This window comes from Pyrus communis, chromosome 10 (assembly GCF_041283825.1).
Source record: "Pyrus communis isolate YQ-2024b chromosome 10, ASM4128382v1, whole genome shotgun sequence".
NCBI classification, from domain to species: domain Eukaryota; kingdom Viridiplantae; phylum Streptophyta; class Magnoliopsida; order Rosales; family Rosaceae; genus Pyrus; species Pyrus communis.
The window spans coordinates 4787849-4813223 of record NC_142574.1 but is presented as its reverse complement, the minus strand read 5'-3'; the positions used below and the strand labels follow the sequence as shown (position 1 = coordinate 4813223).

General features: G+C 36.0%; 1 protein-coding gene and 1 long non-coding RNA gene across 4 annotated transcripts; one reads left to right on the top strand and one right to left on the bottom strand.

Moving 5' to 3' along the window:
- Positions 1–1588: 1588 nt before the first annotated feature.
- Positions 1589–17051, top strand: LOC137727747 (uncharacterized). Of its 2 annotated transcripts, XR_015952128.1 has the most exons (6): positions 1589–1819; positions 2044–2145; positions 11741–14066; positions 14218–14385; positions 16404–16528; positions 16845–17051. It is a non-coding gene; the product is annotated as an uncharacterized LOC137727747 (long non-coding RNA). The 2 variants fall into 2 exon arrangements; XR_011067848.2 differs by having other exon boundaries at positions 11741–14385.
- LOC137727746 (MADS-box transcription factor 23) lies at positions 11460–21750 on the bottom strand. 2 transcript variants are annotated; one of them, XM_068466564.2, is made up of 9 exons: positions 21628–21750; positions 21187–21375; positions 16447–16525; positions 13469–13530; positions 12756–12855; positions 12604–12645; positions 12417–12500; positions 12037–12215; positions 11460–11927 (listed from the first exon to the last, which is right to left on the bottom strand). In XM_068466564.2, exons 2-9 carry the CDS (start codon positions 21366–21368, stop codon positions 11912–11914), a joined length of 744 nt encoding a protein of 247 aa, XP_068322665.2. In that variant the 5' UTR covers positions 21369–21375; positions 21628–21750; the 3' UTR covers positions 11460–11911. The 2 variants fall into 2 exon arrangements, with proteins under 2 accessions (XP_068322665.2, XP_088533621.1); XM_088677495.1 differs by having other exon boundaries at positions 21187–21463; positions 21628–21745.
- Positions 21751–25375: the final 3625 nt, after the last annotated feature.

Genomic DNA, 25375 nt, shown 5'->3' with positions numbered 1-25375 from the left:
ATTTATCCTTAAAACTCAAAACTTTCAAATTCTTTTCATTAGTTTTTCTTTTCAAGAATGACTTTTGAGCCAAAATCATCGTTGTATGTCATAATTTTCACTTTGATTCACATTAAAAATATATTAATGTAAATTCTAATTATCAATCGTGAATCATTTTGATCAGTAAAATAATATATTAATATTCTCAAATATGTTTTCATCGGCGGGTAGCCGAAAACTAACTATATCTAATCATAAGCAAAACGACTTTTTATGGTAGCGGAAAAATTTGATCAATCTTCATTATGTTTTGCACAAATTGTCACCGGGCACTGTCAATTTTCAATTATGTTTTCTTGCGTGAGTTAATTATTTTTACATGTATCTACATGTATACACAACAAAATTAAAAAATTTATAATTGGCCGATGGTTGAAAAATTTGATCAACTGGTCTAAAATGTGGTAGATTGAGCGGTAATCATGTAATTATATTTTATTATAGTATTTATAGAGTTGTTTTGGTTAACGTTTCATTACACCTAAACTAAAAAAAAAAATGATATTTTAGCTAAAAGTTCTTTAAAAATCAGTATTTACACTAAAAGATTCCTAATTTTATTTGCTTAAATAGCAATATTTCTTTTGTTATCATTTACACTAGTATATGGCCACACATAAAGTGTGTGAAATTTTTTACTTTTGTTTTTAAAATTAAAGAAGAGAGGAAGAGGGTGAGAGAGAACGTTGGAGTAGAGAGGGGAGAGATGTTTATTTTTTTTTTATGTTTTATTTTTTATTTTTTTTATTTTTAATTAGAGATGATAAAATCATTTGTAGGTGAGGTTTAAACAAAAAACAACAAAATTTTGCTTTGTGAAATTATGTTATTATCTTTATTTTTTTTTTGGTTGTGATAGAAGACAAAAATGTCTTTTTATCATCTTTTGGTTGACAAAACAAATTTCATTAATATGTAGTTTAAATGACACTAAATCATTGGTTGTTTTGGCCACAAGTGTGCTACGTGAAAAACTTGAAGAAAATAAACGGCAATGATCAACTTAATGTGCAATAGTCAAGTTTAAAGACGATTTTAATTAATTTTCAAAGTTAAAAACTATATGATAAGTTAGTTCAGTTTAAAGATTATGGATAATGCTAGAGTGATCAAAATTTTAAACTAAATTTGCAGATCAAAATATAAACCAAATTTGTAAACTAAATAATGTGTCATAAATAGTAAATAAGCACGTTAATCAATACTTAAAAAAAATTAAATCTCCTAACATATCCAAAGACTATTTATGATGTTAGTATAGAATAAGGATCATCTTTGGATCATTTTTGTGAGGATTATTTGGATCCGTGTATCGTATCCATTCACGGTATATCGTGTAATCATAAATTATTTTAAATTAAACACAAATAATATCTGATGAAAAATAATTACACAATACACAATGAACATATGCAATTTACATATTTCCAAATCCTCACAAGGAGGATCCGGATTCATTAGTATATGCCACATTGGCAGCCAATGCGACACTTGTACGCTAAACTTGTATCCGTTAATGGGGCCCAAGTTACGTGGGCTCATGTAGTCAAATGTAATCAAGTACTCAACAGCTCCTGAGATATTTTCTTCTCTCTCTACGCACAAGCAACGCTCCTTCTGGTTTCGTCGGAATTCGGACTCTTCGTTGCTTGTTGAACCAGATTTCATCTCCTCTCCTTAATCCGAGTTAAGCTTCTTGCTGATCACACTTTGTTTCCTGTAATCGAGGACTTCAGATCCGCAGATGTATTTTTCATGGCTTCCTTTTCACGCACAGGTGAAGACGATAAACATATGTGTGTACATGTATGTATGTGTATATATATATATATATATATATAGTTATAGTTATAGTTATTTATGGCGTGATGTGTATCTGAAGATGCATATCTGTGCGGCGACTGTATTTCTGTAACGTGTATATACTGAAAGTATTTCCTCTGTTTGTGATGGTTTTTGATATTTATGTATTTTCTTGCATTTTCTTCCGTATATTGACAGTAGACTTTGTGGCTGGGATGATTCGGCGTAGCGGTTTTTGTTCGATCAAAGTGAGGTGGATGCATTGCATTGGATTGGATTGGATTGAAATTGGTGAAACAGGTAATGAAATTCTATTTTCTACAAAGAAATAGCACTTTTAATTGGATGCAAGTTAGTTATTTATTATATTGCCCACAGGGATTGGGGTTTAGGGTTTAGGGTTTTGGGTTTGGACTAGTACTGAATATTAGAGTTTCTAAAGCTTTTGGTAGATATTTACTTGAACGATTGCAAAGTTTTGGGTTTGTAGGTTTTTCTGCTGTGTATTAGGAATATATATGTGTGTGTGTAGGGTAATGTTTTCTTATCATATTCATGTTATGGTGCTAGAGACTAGAGTAATACGGTGACCAGCCCATTCAGATTGTAATATATGATAATGTAGTAAGGAGTTAGTACTAACATGTATAGTTTGGGACTGCTTCTGGAACGGCTAAAGGTGCTTTCTGCTAAGGACAAGCCCTACCATTACCAACATCATTTGGCAGAAAAACTTGATAATGATTTTGGGTCATTTGAACTTGTCTTCTAGAAAAAAGTGTTTATGAGCATAAGTTCTTCCTACAAATGCAGTCCCAAAATGACCCTTGTTTAATTAATTTATTTTTTTCAAAAAAAAAAAAAATTGTTATTAATTAATCCATCTTTTGGTATAAATCAATTCTGTTCATATCGCGTAAAGCAATTGAGGGTTTTGTTTTTGAATATAAATTGGTCTGGGTTTTCAGTAATCTTTATGAAGCCTTATGGATCATGGGTATCTGTTGAATCTACCCATTGAAAATTTTGTTTGTGGATCAATAGATGATTGGATGCCAAATTATCGATGCTTTGGTATGAAAGTAACTCACCAACTTCTGCACTTGGTTCAAGCAATAAGTTACAATTATGTATCTAGTCTAGTGTATTAAAAAGTAAAAGTAAGAATGTGATAATTCACTTTTTATTAAAGTTTAAGATAATAGGTGTAGGTTTACATTAGACTTGGGCAAAGAAAACGAAACCCTGAAAAACCAACCAAACCAAGCCATTTTGGTTGGTTGGTTTGGTTGGTTAGCCAACCCTATCTAGGGGGAAAATGCTATGTTGTTGTTGTTGGTTTATAAAACCAAACCAGACAGAAAGAATCAGTTTAGTGTGCGGTTTTGATTTTTACAAATGTGGGTTAACCAAACCAAACCACTTATAATAAAATATAAAATAGTACATAATACATAATACATAATACATATAATATTGTATGAAGAACACACATAAATATTATATATATTAATATTTTATCAAACTATAGAAACAGAAAACTTCCTCTGTAAGTTTTCTGATTGTATTGAATAGAATAATCAGTTACACAGATGTGAATATATATAGCCTTAGCTGCCTTAGTCTAATTACAAGAATACCCTCAACTATCTTAACTAATTACAGTAACTAACATAACTGATTACATTTAGCTTTATCATACTACTTAACAGTAACTACAGTAGATGACTTGTCATTTGCCCTATTACACCCCCTCAAGCTAAAAGAGGAATCAGTGAGGATTCCAATTGGAAGCTTGGAACAGAGAAAAGAGAACCTGTTCTTGGACAAAGATTTGGTGTGAAGATCAGCCAATTGGTCTTCACTACAAACATATTGAACTTTGATGAGATTGGCAAGAACCAACTCTCGGATATAGTGATAGTCAATCTCAACATGCTTGGTTCGAGCATGAAAAATAGGATTAGAGGCTAAAGAGATTGCAGAAATATTATCACACCATAGGGTAGGTAGAGTAGGAAGAGGGAAATGAAGATCCTTGAGAATTTTGCAAACCCAAGTGAGTTCTGCTGCAGTATGAGCTAAAGAACGATATTCAGCTTCTGTAGAGGAACGAGCAACAGTGCTTTGTTTCTTTGCACTCCAGCTGATGAGATTAGGGCCAAGAAAAACACAATATCCACTGGTAGACCGCCTGTCAAAAGTGCAGCCAGCCCAATCAGCATCAGAGTAAGCTGAAAGGGCGAGGGTACCTTTAGTAAACCATAACCCATGAGACAGAGAACCTTTAAGAAATCTGAGAACCCTTTTTGCTGCTTGAAGGTGTTGTTCTCGTGGAGCATGCATAAACTGACAGATCTGATTAACAGCAAATGCAAGATCCGGGCGAGTCCAAGTGAGATATTGTAGTCCACCAACTATGGAACGATATTCAGTGGGATTGGATAAGAGAGGCCCACTGTGGTCCAGCTTTTGAGACCCGAGAGGAGTGCAACAAGGTTTGGCACCTTCCATATTTGTTTTCTTGAGGAGGTCAAGTAAGTACTTAGTTTGATGAAGAAAGAGGCCATTGGAAGACCTGTTAACTTCCAATCCCAAGAAATAGTGTAAAGGGCCAAGATCTTTCACTGGAAACAGATTACTAAGTTGCTGGATAAAATGTTGACAGAGTTGAGAATCAGGGCCAGTGACTAGGATATCATCCACATAAACAAGAACAATGACTTGTTGAGGACCAGGAAGGACAAACAAGGAAGCATCAGATTGGGATTGGTGAAACCCAAGAGTATGAAGGGCGTGAAACAACTTATCAAACCAAGCTCGAGGAGCTTGTTTAAGACCATATAAGGATTTCTTCAGCTTGCAAACAAAATGGGATGAATTGGAATCAATAAAACCTGGGGGCTGTTGCATGTAAACATCCTCCTTTAAGTCACCATGAAGAAAGGCATTGCTAATGTCTAACTGATTCAAGAACCAATTAAATTGGACAGCAAGTGCAAGAAGAATTCGAATGGTAACTGGTTTTGCAACAGGACTGAAGGTTTCTTGAAAATCAACCCCTTCTTGCTGATGAAATCCTTTTGCCACCAAGCGGGCTTTGTGTTTGTCAAGAGTGCCATCAGGATTTTTCTTAACCCGGAAAACCCATTTACAACCAACTACATTTTGAGAAGGATGAGGAGGAACAAGAGACCATGTTCCTGTGGAGATTAAAGCATTATATTCAGCTTGCATGGCAGCTCTCCAGTGAGCATGCTTTGATGCTTGCAGATAGGTACTAGGAACAAGGTCAAGATCAACAGGGAGTGGATGTTTGGTTGCTGAATAAGCCCGAGACATGTTTATTCCAGCCTTAGATCTTGTAATCATAGGATGTGTATTCACAGAAAGTGGTGGATGACTTGTCTGAAGAGGTACAAGAGAGGAATTACTGAGAGAGACAGAACTGGATGAACTAGAAGGATCCACTGACTGAGTGCATGAAGGAACTGCAGGGGGAGGTGGAGGTGGAGGGGCAGAAGGACATGATGAGTCTGAAGAGGTACTAGGTGTAGGAGAACTTGAGACATAGTGGCGGAAGTGAAGATCCAAGGATGGAGAATAGGCTGAAGAAGAAGTCTCTGAAGTTGAACTGTTACTCAGCAGGGACTTGAATGGATAAGAGTGTTCATCAAACACAACATGTCGAGAGATGTAGATCCTGTTGGTCACGGGATCAAGACACCTATAGCCTTTATGTTGGAGACTATACCCCAAAAACACACAACTTTTGCTTTTAGCATCCAGTTTGCTAGGAATGTAAGGCTTAAGCCAAGGATAACATTGACAGCCAAAAACTTTCAGTTTAGAGTAATCGGGATGTTGCTTGAAGAGAAGTTCCCAAGGAGACTGTGTAAGACCAGAAATAGGAAGCCTATTAATAAGATAGATGGCAGTGGAGAAGGCTTCAACCCAAAACACTTGAGGAACATGAGAGGCAACAAGTAATGTTCGAGCTGTCTCAACAAGATGGCGATGCTTCCTCTCTGCACAACCATTTTGTTCAGGAGTATGTGGACAACTAAATTGATGTAAGATGCCATGTGTTCGAAGAAAAGAAGCAAGGGAGTGACTGGTGAATTCACCCCCTGAATCTGAGCGCAGAATCTTGATTTTATTGCCACTGAAATTTTCTACATAGCTTTTGAAAGTAACAAATGTAGAAAATACATCAGATTTGGACTTCAATGGAAAAAACCAACTATATTTGCTAAAGTCATCAACAAGAAGTAGGTAATACTTGAAACCACTATTAGATGTAACAGAGGCAGGGCCCCATAGATCACAATGCAGAAGTTGGAGACTTTGAGTTGTTGATGAAGAAGCCACTCCAAAAGGAAGCTTGTGGTTCTTGGCAAGTGCACAGTCTGAGCAGAAAAAATCAACACTCTTCTTGCCTTGTAGGGCAAGATTATTAGTAGATATAACCCTTCGAAAAATGGAGGAGGAAGGATGGCCAAGGCGCTTGTGCCATAGTGTGACAGGTGCTTTGATGCTGAGAAGAGCTGAGGGAGATGAATGAAGACTGGTGGAACCTTGGAGAGGATAGAAACCATCCCTAACAGGGCCGTGCAAAAGCATCTTCCCCGAAATGCGATCCTTGACAGTGGATCCATAAGGGTCAAGAGTCAATGAACAGTTATTATCCTTAAGAAACTGATATGCAGATAGGAGATTGTGTTTCATAAAAGGAACATGCAAAACATTGCTCAGTTTAAAGGAATTATGGGGAGTGTGCAGAGATGAGGAACCAATGTGATGAATAGACAATCCTTTACCATCGCCAATGTAGACTTTGTCCTCTCCAGTGTAGGGAGTAGGAGAAGAAATATTGGCTACATCATTGGTGATGTGGGAAGTGGCACCAGAGTCAATTAACCAAGGCTGAGATGGTTTGACTGAATTGTGCGCACACATAGCAGCAAGTTTGGCTGGAGGGATTCGACCACAGATGTCCGGATTCATACGATCAAAACAGTCCAGTGCCTCATGACTTGTAGAACCACAGATCTGACACGGAACTTTGAAGGTGGAAGAACCTTGAAAGTGGCGAGATCCTTGATAATTGCGATTGCCACGATTTGGAGAAAAAGTACCACGAGAATTGTGAAAATTGCGACTGTTGCGATTAGAAGAGAAGGAACCTCGAGATGGCTTACCACGGTTGGAGTTAAACCTAGAAGCAGAGTGAAGAGGTTGATGTTGAGCAGCAAAGGCAGATGGAGTAGGAAGCAGGGGAGGTTGAGAGTGGACAGAAAAAGCTTGAAACGGCTCAGTAGCAGAAGAAGGAATAATAGGCCGACGACGAGCCATAGATAACTCTTTAGTGAGTAAAAGACCATGGAGCTCATCAAGGGAGGTAGAAGATAACCGCAACATAATGGAATCAATAAAGGATTCGAAATCATCAGGCAATCCATGAAGTGTAGCAGCAATTAGGTCACGATCGGACACTGAGGCACCAGCAGCTTGCAAGGAATCAGCAATTTCCTTGATTTGTTGCAGATAATCAGAGATGGATTGAGAGCCTTTCTGAATGGACTGGAGCCGCGATCGCAATTGGTGAATATGAGCCTCCGAAACACCACCAAAGCGCTGTTCAAGCTTTACCCAGAGCTCGCGAGAAGAAGAAACACCAACTGTGAACGGAATGATTTCTTCGGAGAGGGTAGAATTAAGCCAAATCAAAAGATTTTGATCCTTTTCATACCAATCCTCAAAGGCAGGGTTCATCGAGCGATCTGGCAGGAAGGGCGAAGGACAGATCTCAGTGCCATCAATGATACCAAGAAGTTTGTAGCGGCGGAAAATGGGAGCAAACAGTGCTCGCCATGGCAGATAGTTAGATCGTTTCAGCTTGATCGGCACCATACTGCCAATGTTGTGAATCGTAAGAGAGGTATACGAGTTCAAAGGACTGGGATTAGAGGAAGAATTAGGGTTTTGGATCGAAGGAGAGATGATCGGAGAAGACGATCCAGTGGGTGGTGAGTCAAATTGAGCAGCCATATCTTGAAGAGATCAAGATTCAAGAGAGATCGAAGACAAAAAAGCAAAGAATCAGAGAGAAACGATCAAGAAACGATCGATTTGTCGAGCGGAAGAGAAGAGCAGTGCTGGGAAGCAGAATGGCGTGATACCATATAGAAACAGAAAACTTCCTCTGTAAGTTTTCTGATTGTATTGAATAGAATAATCAGTTACACAGATGTGAATATATATAGCCTTAGCTGCCTTAGTCTAATTACAAGAATACCCTCAACTATCTTAACTAATTACAGTAACTAACATAACTGATTACATTTAGCTTTATCATACTACTTAACAGTAACTACAGTAGATGACTTGTCATTTGCCCTATTACAAACATCTTGGAGTTATGAGATTAGAAGTTTGAGACTTTTAGTTGAGTTATGAGATTAAGTATTTTCACGTTATGAGCTTGTAAATTTAAGTTCCAATGTTGACTATGATTTTTTTTTTTTTAATTGATAAGTTGACAAATTTTTTCTAATATTTACTTTGTCAATAGCTCTGAATTTTCCATTGGGTAAACATGCATGTTAAACCGCAAACCGAACCAAACCAAACCACAACATTGGTGACCTGATTACATTGGTTTTAGGCCATTGTGGTTCGTTTGTGGTGAAATATAGGCAAGCTGAAGTATACAGATGTAAAGTTTACATCTGTATAAATACAATAACAGTATAAGTAAAGCACAGTATGATCATTAATATCTTATTTTCCCAAATGTATGTGTGTATGTGTGTGCGCACGCATGCGCATGTAGGTTTATCTATGGGTCTGCATACCTGATTAGCATATTAGTTAAGAAACTCAAGTTCTTAAGTACAGATTAAGTTTGGAAGAAGAGGTGTTTAGAAATAAAAACTCTTCTAAATACTTGATTGTTTTAATATTAGGCATCTTTTCCCGTAGAAAAGCTACACCCAGTACCTCAAGTTAAGTGAAGTACTTCGCACACAAAGCAAGGAAAATGTGCTAGAACTTCCCCATCCAGACCTACCCCCCAACCTGATAAACTCTGCAATCAGTTTTTAGAATCAACAGGTCTTCACATCGTTCATTTGAATGCTGCCGATATCCCTTCCTTTTCCAACCACCGGATAATTCAAATTGATGAAGCAACTGGATGTATAAAAGAATCTAGAACATTTAATGAATAAAATGTCTCCCAGATGACTCAATTTTCTCCCAAGAACTATTTGTGTCACCTTTCTATTCTATATTGGTATTCAAAAATATCGAAACTGATCACTAATCCAACAACATAATATTCGGAGGACTTATAGCTCTAAGGTCTAAGTTTTCTTTTGTTTATCTTTTTCTTGCGTTTTTTTGCCCAGTTTGTTAACCCAAAAATAAAAAAATATTCAAAGGACTCTTCAGACCGAGCAAGGTAGCATATGTACATTTACAGCATGCAAAGTGAATTAAAAAAAGGAATGCAACATCTCATCTAAGAGACTTTGATAGAAATATTTACTCAGTTTTCAAGAAAAAATGGAGGTAGTGAAAATTGGATTGCATCCCTTCTTATCTGGAAACTCCTAGGCCACCTTTTAGAAGATTAAATAGAGAGTTTTTTTAGCACCTGTTGAATCCCAAATGTAAATAAAGATCCTTCCACACTTTTTTAGCAAATGGTGATTAAGTAAATGGGTGATTAATTTATCTTCATTACCTTTTTATACATTTAACATCAATTGGCACAAAAATTCCTCCAATATTGGGTCACCAACAACAAGGGATTATTTTGCAACTAAAGAGCTAAAATATTGATCATTGTTTCCACACAGGCAAGAATCTTGGGTTAGCTTATAGTAGATTTGCTTTTTGATTGCTGCGCACTGTTTGTTTGGTATTCAAATTTTAAATCAGTGGTTGAGCTTTATGTAATAGATTTTACAGAAGACCAGAAAATCGATTATTTTTAAGACTTGCATTTTGTGAAATCATGGTAGTGCAGGCAGCCCCCTCTTTGATTTTAGGATAACAATAAATACCAACCATGAAGCATTTTTTCTTCAAATCAGAAGTGTTAGTAGCTTGTTTGTTTTTATGCTTGCTGCTGTTCTTGTTCATTTTATCTTTTAGTCATACCATAGAATGACAGCAGTGAGTAGTATTCCTTCTTGAAATCCTGGGCCTCTAAAAAGTGTCTTGGAAGTAGGAGTAAATCTTGAGAAGAGTGTTAATACTTTTAAAGTATTGGCATGATGACCTTCTAGTTTATTAAATATGTATTGATTGCCTTCGAAGTTATTAAATATGCACTGGTTATGTTTTTTTTTATCCTGATTACAAATAAAACAGAAAGTTACTACTTACCACATATCAACCACAAATTGGTTTTAGAAACAGAGGATATAGTTGAAGATTTTGTAGTAAAATATCTTATTCAATCATTCAGGAGGCCTGTTTTAGACTAGCACAGTGGCTAATAATAGGAACAGTTTCAATTTGGCAAAAATTATTGAGCCAGCAATCTACTATTTGGAAGTTTCCTTTCTGGATTAAAATCACGTTGAGAAGCTTTAACGACAGTAGTGAATTGTCCTATCTGTTAGCTGAGATTGAAAAGATTGCTGCGGGAGATTTGGATCTTCCATGATTTTCAGAATTTCAGTGTAGAGGTTTTTCCTCTTATCAATTTTCACTGCAGATGCACATAATGTGCTATACGTTTTAATTTCTCTGAGTACATCATAGAAGCCTGCAAGCACTACTAATGCAATTAAGCCCTTACATTACGAAGATTCTAGTGGTTTGTCTCTTATTATGTGCCAAATTAATAAATCAATGTAAATGGGTCTGCTAATGCGCTGGACATTGTGCGGACTAAATATATTAACCCATGCCTACTTGTGTTTTCTGTATCATCTGTGTGGTAGTGATATAAAATGTGAACATAGTGCACACATTCTCATTGTTGTATCTCAGATCTCCTTTAATGTGCAGAGCAATGTTATGTGGTTTTGGGTAATCTACTTCTACTTCTGGGGAGTCCAATGTCTGAAATTCTGGCTTTCTGTCACTGCACTTTCTAATGTACTACCTTTAAGTGACAAGGGAATTTATGAATGGAACTCAGGGAAATCTTTCTTTTTCACCTTCAGAATTATAACAAACTTCATATGAGTGATCTCATGTACTGCTAATCTTTAACTCAACTACAAATTGATAAACTCTTAGAAATTATAGTTAAAATTTTTTTGTTGGTTTATAAATGTTTACTAGTTATAAAAATATTTTCATCCTGTTTATAGGACATGCCTTTTTTTCTTTCTCATCTATTCTATGTGTTACTCTGTTAGTCTGCGTATGTTGCTGACTCATAGTTTCAGCAGGTTGTTTATCTACAGTTATCAATACTTTGTTCTTAGAGGTACAAGATTTATCTGAAATAATAATTGGATTGTTAAGTACTAATTGTTCATGCAAAAGATGTTTTTCTCAATATACCTGTGAATCCTCAACAACAAGAAAAACAAAAATAAAACAATACGATAGAAGCCATATACTGGTACAAGCAGGGTAAATACAGGTTTACTCTCTAAAGGAGAATATCTCGTTATCTTCTTAAATGTATCTTCCATGATATTGTTCCGTGTCTCCATATTTCTTATTTAACTATTTTTCCATCAGAATTTTACTGCTAGAATTAATAAAAACATAATGGTCAGTTTGAAAGTCATCTAGGTATAACAATTGACAATTGTTATCTGATTGGTCACAACACATATTTAATGCAGATAAAAGTTGGTCCTGACACAATTCTCTCCCATATTGTATGAACTTACACACTGGTTGTCTAATTTTTTTACAGAAATGCGAAGTTTGTTTGACAGAACATTTCGTACCAAAGCTTTTGGTCCTTCGGTTGGATACATTTACTGTAGTATGACATTTCGCTCCTAGAAGATTGGCTTTCACTGCGGTGCAAGTTGTCTGCATTCTGCATTATGACATGGCCATCCACAACTGTGAAACAGCTTTGCTAATGCAGTTGTAATCTGTTGCACAATTTGAATAGATGTTAATAACATAATCAAAATAGTGAGCTTTGCTTATTTTTTCTTTTTGGGGGTTGGTCATTGGAATCAATATGGTATGCTATATTACTCTTTAGTGGGGTTATATACTGGTACTTCATTGTTCTTAGGACCAGGCCCAGGCTGAGTTTGATTCTGTGGCTGGCTTAGCTGCAGATGGATGGGTGCATGCAAATCATAATCATTACTGATGCTATATGGAGGCTGGGAACTTTTGTTTCCTCGATTCACATCCCTTGCTTCATAAACCTGAGATTAAAATATTCTGTGTTAGTGTTTGCTGGAGAGAACATCTTTGCGTTCGCTTGATAAGTATAATTAACATAATGGCTTTGTGTTTTAAGCTCATTTGGTACCTATCACTTTCCCTACCCATTGCCTATCTCTATCCTTTAGATGAATTATATTATGTGTTAAATAGTAAAGTAGAGCTTAATGTGTAGATAATACCTTCTTTTGCAGTTCCTCATTCTCTTTACTTATGAGGTTTAGCTTCTTATACAGTTCTATATTTTCTTGATGTATGAAAATTTCCTGAAAATAAAGTAGAAAAACAACGGTAATATGCATCAATTTACCCCAATAAAATGAATTAATATTAATCAACTGGGGGAAATTGAGCCAGCTCTTGGGCAACCTTCTGGCTCAGTTCTTTTATTTCATCATTAAATATCTGGTTCTGCAGAATAGGAAAAAAAAAAAAAAAATGAGTGCCATGCATGTGCTATATAAAGAATGGAGCATGGAATTATTAAGTGAGACTATAATCAGGGCTTAGGCTTTTTATACCTTTTTCGTCCGGACACCTTTCAAACTCATCTCCAGCTGGCTTTCCAAATTCTGTAGATCTTTGGCACTCAAACCAGAAAGTTCTTCCCCCGTTAACTGCCTGCATAATTTACAGAAGGTGTGTGGGTACACTCTAAACATTCTCACAAACTAATTCATATACACTGAATGTTACTTTGTGAAATGTTTTGTACAAAGTTGCATTTCAGTTGATTTAAAGCTCCGTCTCTTTTAAAAACTGCCCAAGGAGGAAGCATAGGGAACACCCAGATCATTTAGGTTTAGGTCAATGTGTTGTTGGGCTCCATTGTGGTCCTCAGTTTTTAAGAGTTCAGAGACATTTCCTGTTTCCTTTTGTGAAGATCTCTTGAGATTGCATCTATATTTTCTATGTTAGGGCTGAGCAGCTAGATACTAATTATTTATTAATTTATTTATTTTTTCTGGTAGATTCAGTGGACTTCTTGTCCACTGCTACTGTATTTCCTCAATTGGTGCTAATTATTTGTTCTGTTTCTTATCGATAATCAAGAAACCTCGTTTCATTAGTCTTCCTCCACATCGAAAAGGTTTTCTGGGCTGGTAGTTAGATGAACCTTAATTAGTATGATATCCTTTTGAATAAGCAACATGAAATATGCATTGTTATGTTTTGGTACTTGAATCAAATTGCTAGGCTATGTTGAAGATTCAATATAAAGCAATGATTGTACCTGTGGCATTCTTCCAAGTACTGCAATTGTTGCCTCAAGCTTGCTGCCTCCCTTTGCCAAAACTATTTGGTATAAATTCAATAAATGTTGTCATGCATGAAATAAGAACTAACTAGATGAGCATTTATAGGAGCACTAGAAAATGTTAGCAAATGTAAAATCACACATCAGGAGTCTGAAGCATGCGTATTTTATTTTATTTTTTAATTGTATTTTATTTGTTTTGAAAATACATATCTTGGGCCTCTCCATGTATCACCAATTGGTTTTGGTTGTATGTGCTCACAATTTAAAGATTATAGGAAAAATTGGTGAACTACAAATTTCATCATAGTTTATGGTACAATTTGGTGGTTTCTTTGCTGTTCTGTCTAACTCTTCCAAGTATCCGTTTCAAGGAAGTCTTGCTACCATATGGTAGTAACTCGCTTTGTTCCATTTCTATTCTTATCATAGCCAATCTGAATAAAGCAAAGGCCAATGCCCGTTGACTGGGGTTTACATGAATACATCTATACCACACATGGTCAACTAGCCCGATGGACCATGCCAACTGAGAACATCATGGATGGTCCACTCAGATGGCGTATGGTTTGAGGTTTGTCACAAACGTGCATCTTATGCTGGTGAATATTATTATTCCTTGTTTGATCCCAAACGTGCATCATATGTCTGCTCTAAAGGTTGCATTTTCACTTATTTACTAAGCTAGTTGATGACTACTAATGGTACAAACTTGTTGAGAGCAGGTGTCTAGATCATTCTACTGATGGAACAAACAACAACATTACCGATGACTTACCTTTATTGAAATTGAAGGATGTTACCTGCCATGCATAGTATCCTCCGCACTAAAGAGCAAATTACGGCAACATTCACCTGTTGTGAGCTGTTCAGAAGTGCTGCAATCTTGTTTGGTAAACTCTAATAGCTCCCATGTTTTACTGAAACCCTAGGATACAACCAAGTCACCTTTTTCTCTTCATCGTTATTGCTGGTTTTCAAAAGATATGGAAGTTGCTTGCCCACACCATTTATATCACCATTTGTGTCCATCAACACAAAGATTTTCATTCTGCACTTGTTTCTTCAATTTTTCTTCCCATCAATCAAGGAATTCTTGTGGGAGGCCTTGATTTACATTTCCAGAAACTATATGTTACCAATAACTATGGAAATGGAAATATTCCCTTCCACCGTACTGCAATAGTACGCTGAAGTTTTTTTTGTTACGTGGGGCAGGTCGAATTTCTCATTGGATCAATAAATTAACTTCTTTGTTGTTTCTTCAGAATTCTGATGCCCGAAACCTTTGATTATTGAAATTTTAGCCTGGGCAGGATTACCAGGCTGTCCATCTTTTTGTAAATATAAAGCCTTCAAATTGAATATGAGTTGGAATAGTCTGAAACTGCTGGTTCAAGACAAACGAACTATTATTCAATGGAATTTTTCTTAAGGTTGGATCCTTAAACTGTTGGTGCCATCAAAGCTTCAGCACCAACATACTTTCTTTTGGACTATTGTTATTTTCTTCTGCAAATTCAGACGAATATGCATTAGCTTAAGGCATTGCCTAATTGAAGTGGACTATTGTACATAAGATAAGTGTAGGTTGCCCTGACATTGCATCTTTGTTTTCCTTTTATCTACAACCCCTCAGAGACAGGCTTCATTGTTAACTCCACATGTTCACGTTTGTATTCTTCCCACCACAATTTCAGGCTGGTTTGGTGTTCCAAGGATGTTAAATGGTTCTTTTGAGTACCGTGGCTATTTTAGATAGCTACATTCTTTTGAAGAGTGGTTGAGATACGGGTAGTTCTCTTCTCATAAGAAACAATATAATCTAGGCTTTACTCAGGTACTTTCTTAAGTAGCATCCCTGAAAGGAAAGTGCTATCCTTGTCTAAGTAATATAGAAGAAAGCCCCTTGAAGAGAATTTGAATTGTAATATCAACTTGTAGACTTGTGATTCTATTTGCTAGAACTTCAGTTAATCTTTAACAAGTTATTTAAACTTAACTAATGTCAGCTATATCATATATGAGAAAGAAGCTTTCCCAGAGCAGTCTATTGATCGTGAAAATCATTAGTGAAACTCATATCCCTTTCCCTCATTGCGTCGTAGTATTAGTATTTTAAATTAAAACCCTCAACCAGGAAGAATGACTAGTTTGCATGGCATACCTTATAACTTCATTAAACACCGCGTTTCACCTGAGTCCGTTGAAGGACAAGGTCATTAACACAAATCCCTTCGCTTACGTGTTTCTTTTCCTATCTGGACTCCACAGTTGATTATTGTGAGCGTCGCAAGAACATGTACCTGTATTTCCTGAATGATCTTGTATTTCCAGGCATCGGATTGTTTTTCCTTTTGCAATCCACTACTCTTCCGACCTAAGTGTTCTCACTTTTTGATAATTTATTTGAGACTTTCATTCTCATGTGTTTTAGGCCTTTGGAAAATGGTGCAATTGTATGATTTCTCCTGCCACTTAGTTTGTCAATGTACTTAGCCTGTTTTCCTTATAATGCTTTATGCGTCTCTTAATGAGTTAGGTGCCAAGAATGCGTTGAAGAGGATAGGGCTCTACAATTGTCTCAGAAGTTTTGTAGTGAAAACTGGTAGTAATATCCGAGTCGTAATTTCTACTACTTTCTCGCTATTTCTATGTTTGCTTTTCTATAATCTCTCCTAAAGATGTAATGCAACATTGCTCAGGAGGGATTATGTTTGCTAATGTTTGTTACTATGCATAGGCAAAACCATAGAGCTACGGAATTGAAGAAGTGGTATGCATGCATAGGCATTAAGTAGAGCATAGAAAACTTTATGAAAGCAATTCTGGCTAGCATGTACTCATTGTAGACGAAGTTTATTGCTTAATGTTTGCCAGTATTAGATATAGATATAATGCCTCTATACAGTATAATTGCAGGTATTCAGCAGAAAGAAAATTGGAGTGGTTACCTTGACTTCTGCAGCAGGATTCAGCAGTCGATGATGCTCAGCTTTCAGTTTGTTGAAGCGATCGATAACTGATTTCATGCTGGTAAGAAATTCATAGCGTTATGGTCGTTAGATGCAAAAATCATGTAAGTTCTGAATATTCTATAGGTTTTGGTTTCTGGACCAATGTGATTGCTTTAGTGTTGATGCAAGTAAAATTCCTACAATTTTGTGCGTAAAAAGACATAAGGCAAATGTAAGAAAGAAAGTGCAATTGATTTGTACCGTATGTGTTCAAGTGACTAAAGTAAAGTCAAAATCCGTATAATCTTTTTAATTATTGTTTTAAACAAGTTTATCAAGCATTTAGGGGATACTTGTAATCTTTGTTAACATTTGTTTTAAACGGGTTTACGGAGATCTGTAAACCCGTTTTTTCTATGCAGACAATGCTGCAGGAGGGGCAAATGTTCAGCAACTTGAGCTATGAGTTCCTTTATGTATTAAGGAATCTGGCAATACTTTTTCATGGTGTTACATATTTTGGTTCGTTTCAATTGCTGAAATGATAATATTTGTTTAGTGATATTTTTCTTCCCGCCAATAAAAGAGGCCCTACGTTAGAATCCCCCTCCATTATTTGATTAAAAAGAAAGAAGTCATCCTATGTCAAATCTGAGGTGATTGCCAAATCCAGTAACTAGGTCACTGATCTACTAGCGTATTACTCAAGTGAGAATCTGGTTTCTTAGTTTTTTGAGCAAACAATATTATTTAAACTAAGGGATGGGGGTGGGGGTGGGCTTAACCTCCCAATAGGCTAGCAATAATGCGGTTCAAATTCACTTTTGGTAAGAATCGAATCTTTGACTTTTCACTTACAAGTGAAGAGGAATGTTATTAGACTAATAACCGTAATATAAGTGGCCCGGTTTCATGGTTTGTAGCCTTGAAATGAGCTAGTTGAAACCCTGTCTTAATCACCGAAATTCATTTCTCCTCTTATTTTTGTACCCTTAAAATCCTAACACTAATCCTAACCTTATCAAGAAATCTCCCGCAGACGCTCATTTTTACTCAAATCATCATCTTTGGTAAATCTATGGAGCCTTAAAACCCTAGCCCCAACTTAACGAAGAGATCTGATGAAAACTTCAGTAACCATTGCAAGGGTGGACTCAAACCCTCCTCAATAATGGCTTCGTCTAACTCTATTCAAGTAGACTTTAACGTACAAGAAAGTGTTGGATGGCCTATATATATATATATATATTGGCTAGTGTTATCCACACACTCCTTTTACTTCTTACACACTCCTCTCAATTTTCGACTATTGAACCAGATGAATTGAAGAAGATTAATTGTGAAAAATTAACAAAAGTGTGCGAGAAGTAAAAATTAGTGTGTGAATAGTTGAATCCCCTATAAGCTGATGTGGGGCTGTCATACAAAGTAAGAGGACTAGGGAACAAAATGGCTACCTTTCAAGAATTAAGTTTCCCTCTTGGCAAAGAACAATACTTATCCTAGTAGATATAAGATAAACAAACATAAAACTGCCGAGAGAGAGATTTGAACTCGCATGCATAATTCTCTCTAGTCAATATGGGTACACCCACGTATGCATCATAATCCTTATGTTAAGGTAGAAAATCCTAAGACGTTACTAAGAAGAAACAACTAGTTTTGATGTTGATGCTGATACCAATGCCAATGCCAATGCAAATTCCAATATCAATACCAAAGAAAATGCGAACCGATGAAACAAAACAAAAATGAAAACAGCCCAAAACTAGAGAAGGAGAAATAGCCAAAAACCAAGAAAAGTTGAGGCCGACCAACGTGTATTTCTTATTCCATTCAGTAAAGGCTTAATTGGATAAATAGTCTCCGTGGTGATAGAGTAGTTGGAAGATAACTTATGTGGTTAAAAAAATTAATGGGGGTGTATTCAATTGGGAATTTGAGAGATTTTAATGGATTTATAAATCTATGGATTTTTATAGAGTTTAACCGATTTGTAGAGATTCTATGTAAAATTTTGATTCAATTCCGTCGAAATCTCATAGGGAGAGGTGAGATTTGTTGATGCTTAAAATACATTACAAAATCTCTCCAAATCTCAACTTTTCCAAATTCTTTAAATACAAATTTTAATTGAATACACCGTAATGTTTTTAAAATTCTAATTGAATACACCCGGATTTCTAAGGATTTTAATAAACTATCTTAAAATCCTGATTGAATACACATTGAATTTCAGAGAATCACTTAAAATCCTAATTGAATACCCCTAGATTTATTAAAAGAATTAAAATCTCTCAAAATCTCAATTGAATACACCTTCATAAGATTTAAGCCCATGGAGTGAAGTCTACTAGGATTTAGGCCTAAAATTTGAAATTTCATCAACTATCTTTTAATTGTTAGCACATGAGCCTCACATATGAGGCTATAAAAAGATAAAGTTAGTCTCACATGTAAACCTCACGTGCTAACAATTAACGGAGAGTTTTGTTCTAGCCTCATATGTATGGCTCAAGTACTAATAATTAACAGAGAGTTGACAGAATTTTCAATTTTGGACCTAAATTGTTAAATCCTAATAGACTTTGCCACAAAAGCTTAAATCCTAATTTTCTTTCTACCACAAGAACTATCTTCTGAAGAAAATTGAGTGCAACTTCCATACATTATTCTGATGCTTTCCTTAATTCCACCATCTCTTGGAATTTTGAATCCTCCGTTTCTTTCAAGATTATTATTTTTTGTTTGACTCATTTGAGGCTCTACTAGCAAATTAACCAAGATACCATTTCGTTGCACCCCTCAAATCAAATATTCTATCATTTCAATAAGTTTTGACAAATAAATGCCAAGTTTCGCTTCAGGCACATTGATTTGGTGTCCGTGGCTTATTTGCCTTTGACCATGGCTGGAAAGTTCAAGCACTTTTTAGGTGATTGAGGACTTATAGTTTCTGTATTATTCATTTCATTTGTTGAACCATTTGAGATGGAAAATAATTTTAAGGCTTGCAATATTTTACAGAAGCTACAATATTTCATGAGGCTTTGTCCCTCTTAAATGAATCAACAATTTTCACGAAAACAACTAGCTCCTGCAGATGAATTATTTAGCTGGTAATGTTGGAGATACGTTCATACTAAACTGACTAGTTATAATAGATTTTGAATCATTTTCACACTAACTATCAAATTATAGCTAGTAATGTTAGAGATTCTCTAAGCATTATTGATATAGCCTATAGCCTGCTGGGAAACTCTCAAAATTTTGTTTAACGCTTACAAAATTGCACGATCCAATATAGATAAAATTTAAGAGTAACAAAATATAACCTAATATAACCACAATATCATGTTTCAACTAAATCTTTGTTCTGATTAGTACAAACACTCTTCCTTCACTTGATTAAGGCACTGTAAGAAGATAAAACAATGGTGAAGAAATCATTCACGTCAAATTGCTAAAGGTTCTCTTCACAAGCGAGCATTCAAAAGGCTACAACAACCAAGTGCCGCAGAACATTATGAAGTCATCGTGGACGGAGATCAGAAAAGAAATCGGTTTTTAACATGAAGATTAGGTATATATAGAGAAGTAAACTATCTTCCCACATCATTGCTGTTGATCAAGTTGTCAAAATGTCACAAATGAGTCTGCGAACTATGAGGGCACTTATAAAGTAAGTTTGTCCATGGTTATGGTATTAAAGTGTATTTGTCGACGATATAAACGTAGCTACGATTTAATAGCACGAATTAACATGGTTGTGTTATTCCAGTTGGAGGAGGTATGATCAAGTACACTTCATCTAAGAACTTTGTCATTGTAAGAACTACTGACAAATCAATGAGGAGACAACACATCTGATGCAACACAATTAATCTTAAGGACGAAAAAGTAAGGAGAAGCATGCATGGGGTTGCTGAATGTCCTCCTCGTGCATGCTTTAGACCTTAAAGTGTCATAAACTCTATCTCTCGAACACCACCACCCCCCCCCCCCCACCCCCCCCAAAAAAAAAAAAAAAAAAACAACTGCGAAAGAGAAAACGGACTAATTAATGAGAGAGACATACACGCCCAAACGCACACATCTCAAAATCCCCTCTTCGTTGAACATTACTAAATAACTAAATTTAATGTAATTTTGTATCATACATTCACTCCATCCTGTCTCTATTTATCATTATACGTAAATAGTCAGTTGTTGCCTATATATGATAATTGAATCCTTTATATAGCACACTGTGAGAAGCATTCATATGTAAATACTTTTATCTGTAACCTTTTTTGCGTTGGAAGTTTTTAAAGGCAATTTCGTATCAGAGATAATATAACTTTCTGAGTTCCTATGCAAAAAGACAAGGGAAAGTTATACACAGTCATGACATAAGACTGGAAGCAATCACATGGCCAAATAACATCTTCGGGTAAGTAATTCCACATGCTTTATACAGATTCATAAAAAACGGACGCTACAGCTGATATATGTTGTCTGAACTAGTCCAATAACAAGTCCACCTCAAATCCTATGCTAGAACATACAGCATATATCAACATCGATTCATAAATTCTACTAAGTCAGCTTGGAAAATTAAAGACAAAATATAGAACAAGTAGTTCTAGTTCCAGTGCAAACTCAGTCCAACAAAATAGTTCACAGGCAATATATATATATATATATATATAGAGAGAGAGAGAGAGAGAGAGAGAGAAAGAGAGAGAGAGATCTAACCTAGTGCTAGCATAATCGTAAAGCCTGCCGGTGCTAGAGAAGATAATCAGTCCAACCTCAGCATCACAAAGGATTGATAGCTCCTTAGCCTTCTTAAGCAACCCATTTCTTCTCTTCGAAAAGGTCACTTGCCTGCTCGTCGAATTATCAATCCTTCGAATCACAATTTTTCCTCTTCCCATACCTTCTCTATTAGATCGGTAGATACATAGAGAAATTACATCAGTTACTCAAATTCAGTAGATTTTTTCTATTCAAGAGAATTGATTATCAAAACCTAAAGCAAATGAGACCAAAAGCATGTCAGAAATAACAGTAATATGAAGCAAAACGAGATCATCAACAGGAACCAAGAAAACCCAAAAGAACAAAGATCATCCATCGTACTTATCCCCAAAAAGAAGTCTTTTTTCCTAAAAAATAAAGGTGCAGAGAGCTTACTTAGAAGATTAAACAAGCTATGGAGAAAACAGTTGCAACCTCCTCCGCTCTTTCCTTAATTTTTTCAGATGTAACCTCTAACTAAAATTTATAAATACTTTATATGGAATGCCACAAAAGTAGAAACGCTGTTTTTTTGTGGAAACATGGCATGGACCATGGAAGGAAACCGCCTAGAGGTAATGGTCTGGACCGGAAAGCCCACTCGGTAGAGTAGACGAAGTCCACTCTACTCGCTTTTTGAGGCCGACATTTTGTCGGGTGAATCAAACAAAGCTTGTTGACCAGCAAGAGGGAATCAGAATGGGCACGCGTAAGACGAAGGGAGCGAGTGTTGGCGAGTGTACATGAAAAGCGTGGGGAATTGGGAATCCTCGGACTACCGTATAGGCCCGGGATTCGTGGTGTGTGTGTGTGCACAAATGATGGGAGAGGGTGACGTATAGGTGATTGACACGTGTTGTTTGCGAAACCAAGGGCGCTCTCTTCCTTTCTGGGAGGGCGTTTTGGCTTTCTCAATTCTCATTGGTCTTGCCTGCCTGCCATTAATATATGTATATAGTCTTGCCCTGCCTGCTATTAATATATCTGCCCACCACCTGTTCTTGTCTCATAAAATATATTTAGGGACTTATGTTTATTTTAAGTATTTAAATTGAGTAAAATAAAACAAAATTAAGATACAGAAATAAATAAATATGAGAGGAAACTATTTTCTCAAAATTAATATGTAATTTTTATTATTGTGATTGAATTTTTTATTATTTTTTAATTGGTAATTACATACACTCTCAAATTGCTATGTGTGTCTGTTGGTCAATTGCTGATTTCTGTGGATTCTATGTAGGTGAACTATTGACAACCATTTAGCGTGTGAAGGAGGATTTGAAATAAAGATGCCAGAAAAAGTTTATTTTGTTCTCTATGTTTATTATATATGTACCAACTTAAAGAAAGTTTGCGCACTTAATTAGCTTATATGTATATGTTTGGGTTTCTTATGTTAAACATTTTTTTTCTTCTTCTAAATAATAGTTCAAGCAAAGGCTAGAGTTGATAATCAACTAATTTTTTTTGAACAAACGATATTATCTACACTAATTAAGGGGTGAGGGAGTGGGCTAAGCCTCACAATGGGTTAGCAATAATGTGGCTCAAAATCTCCTTTGACGAGAATCGGACCTAAGACTTCTCACTTACAAGTGAAGAGGAATACCACTAAACCGTAGTACTAACTATTATTAAGTGAGGATGAGAGAATACCACCCTCTCATCCCTATTAAGCTAACAATTCAGATCTGGAGCCCCCTTTCCTTGACAATTGAGTCTATGCCACCACTTGAGAAGTTCACTCAGCCTCGGTTCAAGATGTTCCGCGGAGATTGGGTTTCGGATTACCACATTATGCATTACCAAAATGCCATGGTGTTAATGATGCCTGGATGTGTAAGATGTTCCTATCCACACTAGAAAGACCTACCATGAGATGGTTCCCGGTGTTACTAGCCAGATCCGTCGATTACTTCGAAAGCCTAGCTGACCTTTTGACCAACACTTTCTCAATGTACTATGATGTCCACAAACGTCATAAGGCCATGTTCGGAATGACTTCTTAGTGTAAGGATGAAAGTCTTAAGGCATACCTAAAGCGTTTCCGTGCTGAATTAGCAGAGTAGATAAGCCAAACAATAGGCTGGACCCCATGGTGTTTAAACAAGACCGATTCACTTCTCTCCCAGAAGCTGAACAAAAGAAAATACGACTATGTTACTTTAGCGGAGTGCATCGACGTGGAAGATGACCTCATAAACTGGGACAATAAAACCCTGAAGATAGTCATTGATTAGGACTATACCAAAAAGATTGACTAAAGGATGAACGACATGACACTCTACTTCTCCGCATCAGACAAACAAAAGGAGGCATAGGGACATGCAAGCTCTACCAAGCCAAAGTTATACACCGCTTTGAACACTAATGTCAACAACATTCTCCACAACATCAAGGACAAACCTACCTCCGATATCCAAAGTCACTTCCTAAGCACCTAGCAAACAAAAATCCAAACGAATATTGATCTTTCCACTAGAGTACCAGCCATACAACTTGAAATTTCTGAGAGACCACATTGAAGAATTGCTGGATCAGGGACATTGCTAGGAACACATTATGGGCAAGGCAAGAAAGGAGGATTCAGTTGAACCAAATGATAGGGACATGTCTGATAAGTGCAATGATGATGGTGATTGGTGCCCAGCGAAGAAACCTACTCTCAACATCAATTGTATTTATAAAGGGCAGCGGACTAACACCAAGAAGAAGAGTCCCCATCACTCTAAGATGGACCCCTCTCAGACACCTTTAGATCAATTAGAGGAGCAACATATGAACTACACACGATTTGATTCCCCTCCTAAAGATATGTAGACTTTCTATTCCGGACTCAATCACAACACCGCCATCTGCACAAAGACAAGTCCATGGAGAACTCATCTCCTTAACACCCCACCATAGCCCGCTTATAAAAAAATAATCCATGCATGATGTTATACTTAATTACTTATGTTATGTCATTTTTTCTTATAACTATACTAGTGATTTAATTCTCTTTCCCAGAGATAAGTAGGCAATCCTCCAACTTGATAAACTCTGCAATCAATTGTTAGAGTCAACAGGTCTTCAAATTGTTCATTTGAATGTTGCCTAATATCTTTTCCTTTTCCAACCACCAGATAATTTAAACTAAAGCAATTTTAAGTATGAAAGAATCTAGAATATTTAATGAATAAAATATCTCCCAGATGAGTCAATTTTCTCCCATGAACTATTTCTGTCACCTTTTCCATATTGGTATTCAAAAATATCGAAACAGATCACTAATCCAAAAACATAATCTTCGGAACACTCATATTTCTATGGTCTAAGTTTTCTTTTACTTAGCTTTCTTGGGTTTTTACCCAGTTTGTTAAACCAAAGATAATAAATAATCGAATGACTCTTCAAACCAAGCAAGATAACAAATATTCATTTGTAGCATGCAAAGTGAATTAAAAAAAAGGAATGCAAATATCTCATCTGGGAGACTTTGATAGAAATATTTACTTAGTTTTCAAGAGAAATGGAGGTAGTGAAAATTGGATTGCATCCCTTCTTATCTGGAAACTCCTAGGCCACCTTTTAGAAGATTAAGCAGAGTTTTGTTAACATCTGTTGAACCCCAAATGTAAATAAAGATCATTCTGCATCTATTTAGAAAATGTCGATTAATGAAATGGGTGATTAATTTATTTTCATTACCTTTATTTTATGCATTTAACATCAATTGGCACAAAAATTTCCTCCAATATTGGGTCGCTAGCAACAAAGGATTATTTAGCAACTAAGAGCTGCAATAGTGGTCATAGTTTCCACACAGGCAAGAATCTTGTGTTATCTTATAGTAGATTCACTTATTGATTGCTGAACACATTGTTTGTTTGGTATTCAAAACTAAAATCAGTGGTTGAGATTGATCTAATAGATTTCATAGAAAAGCAGAAAATCAATTGTTAAATAAGACATGTTTTTCTTGAAATGATGATAATGTAGGCACATAGCCCCCTCTTTGATTTTAGGATAACAATAAATACCAATCATGAAACATTTTCTCTTCAAATCAGAAGTGTTAGTAGCTTGGTGTTATATATATATATATATATATATATATATATATATATATATATATATATATATATATATATATATAACA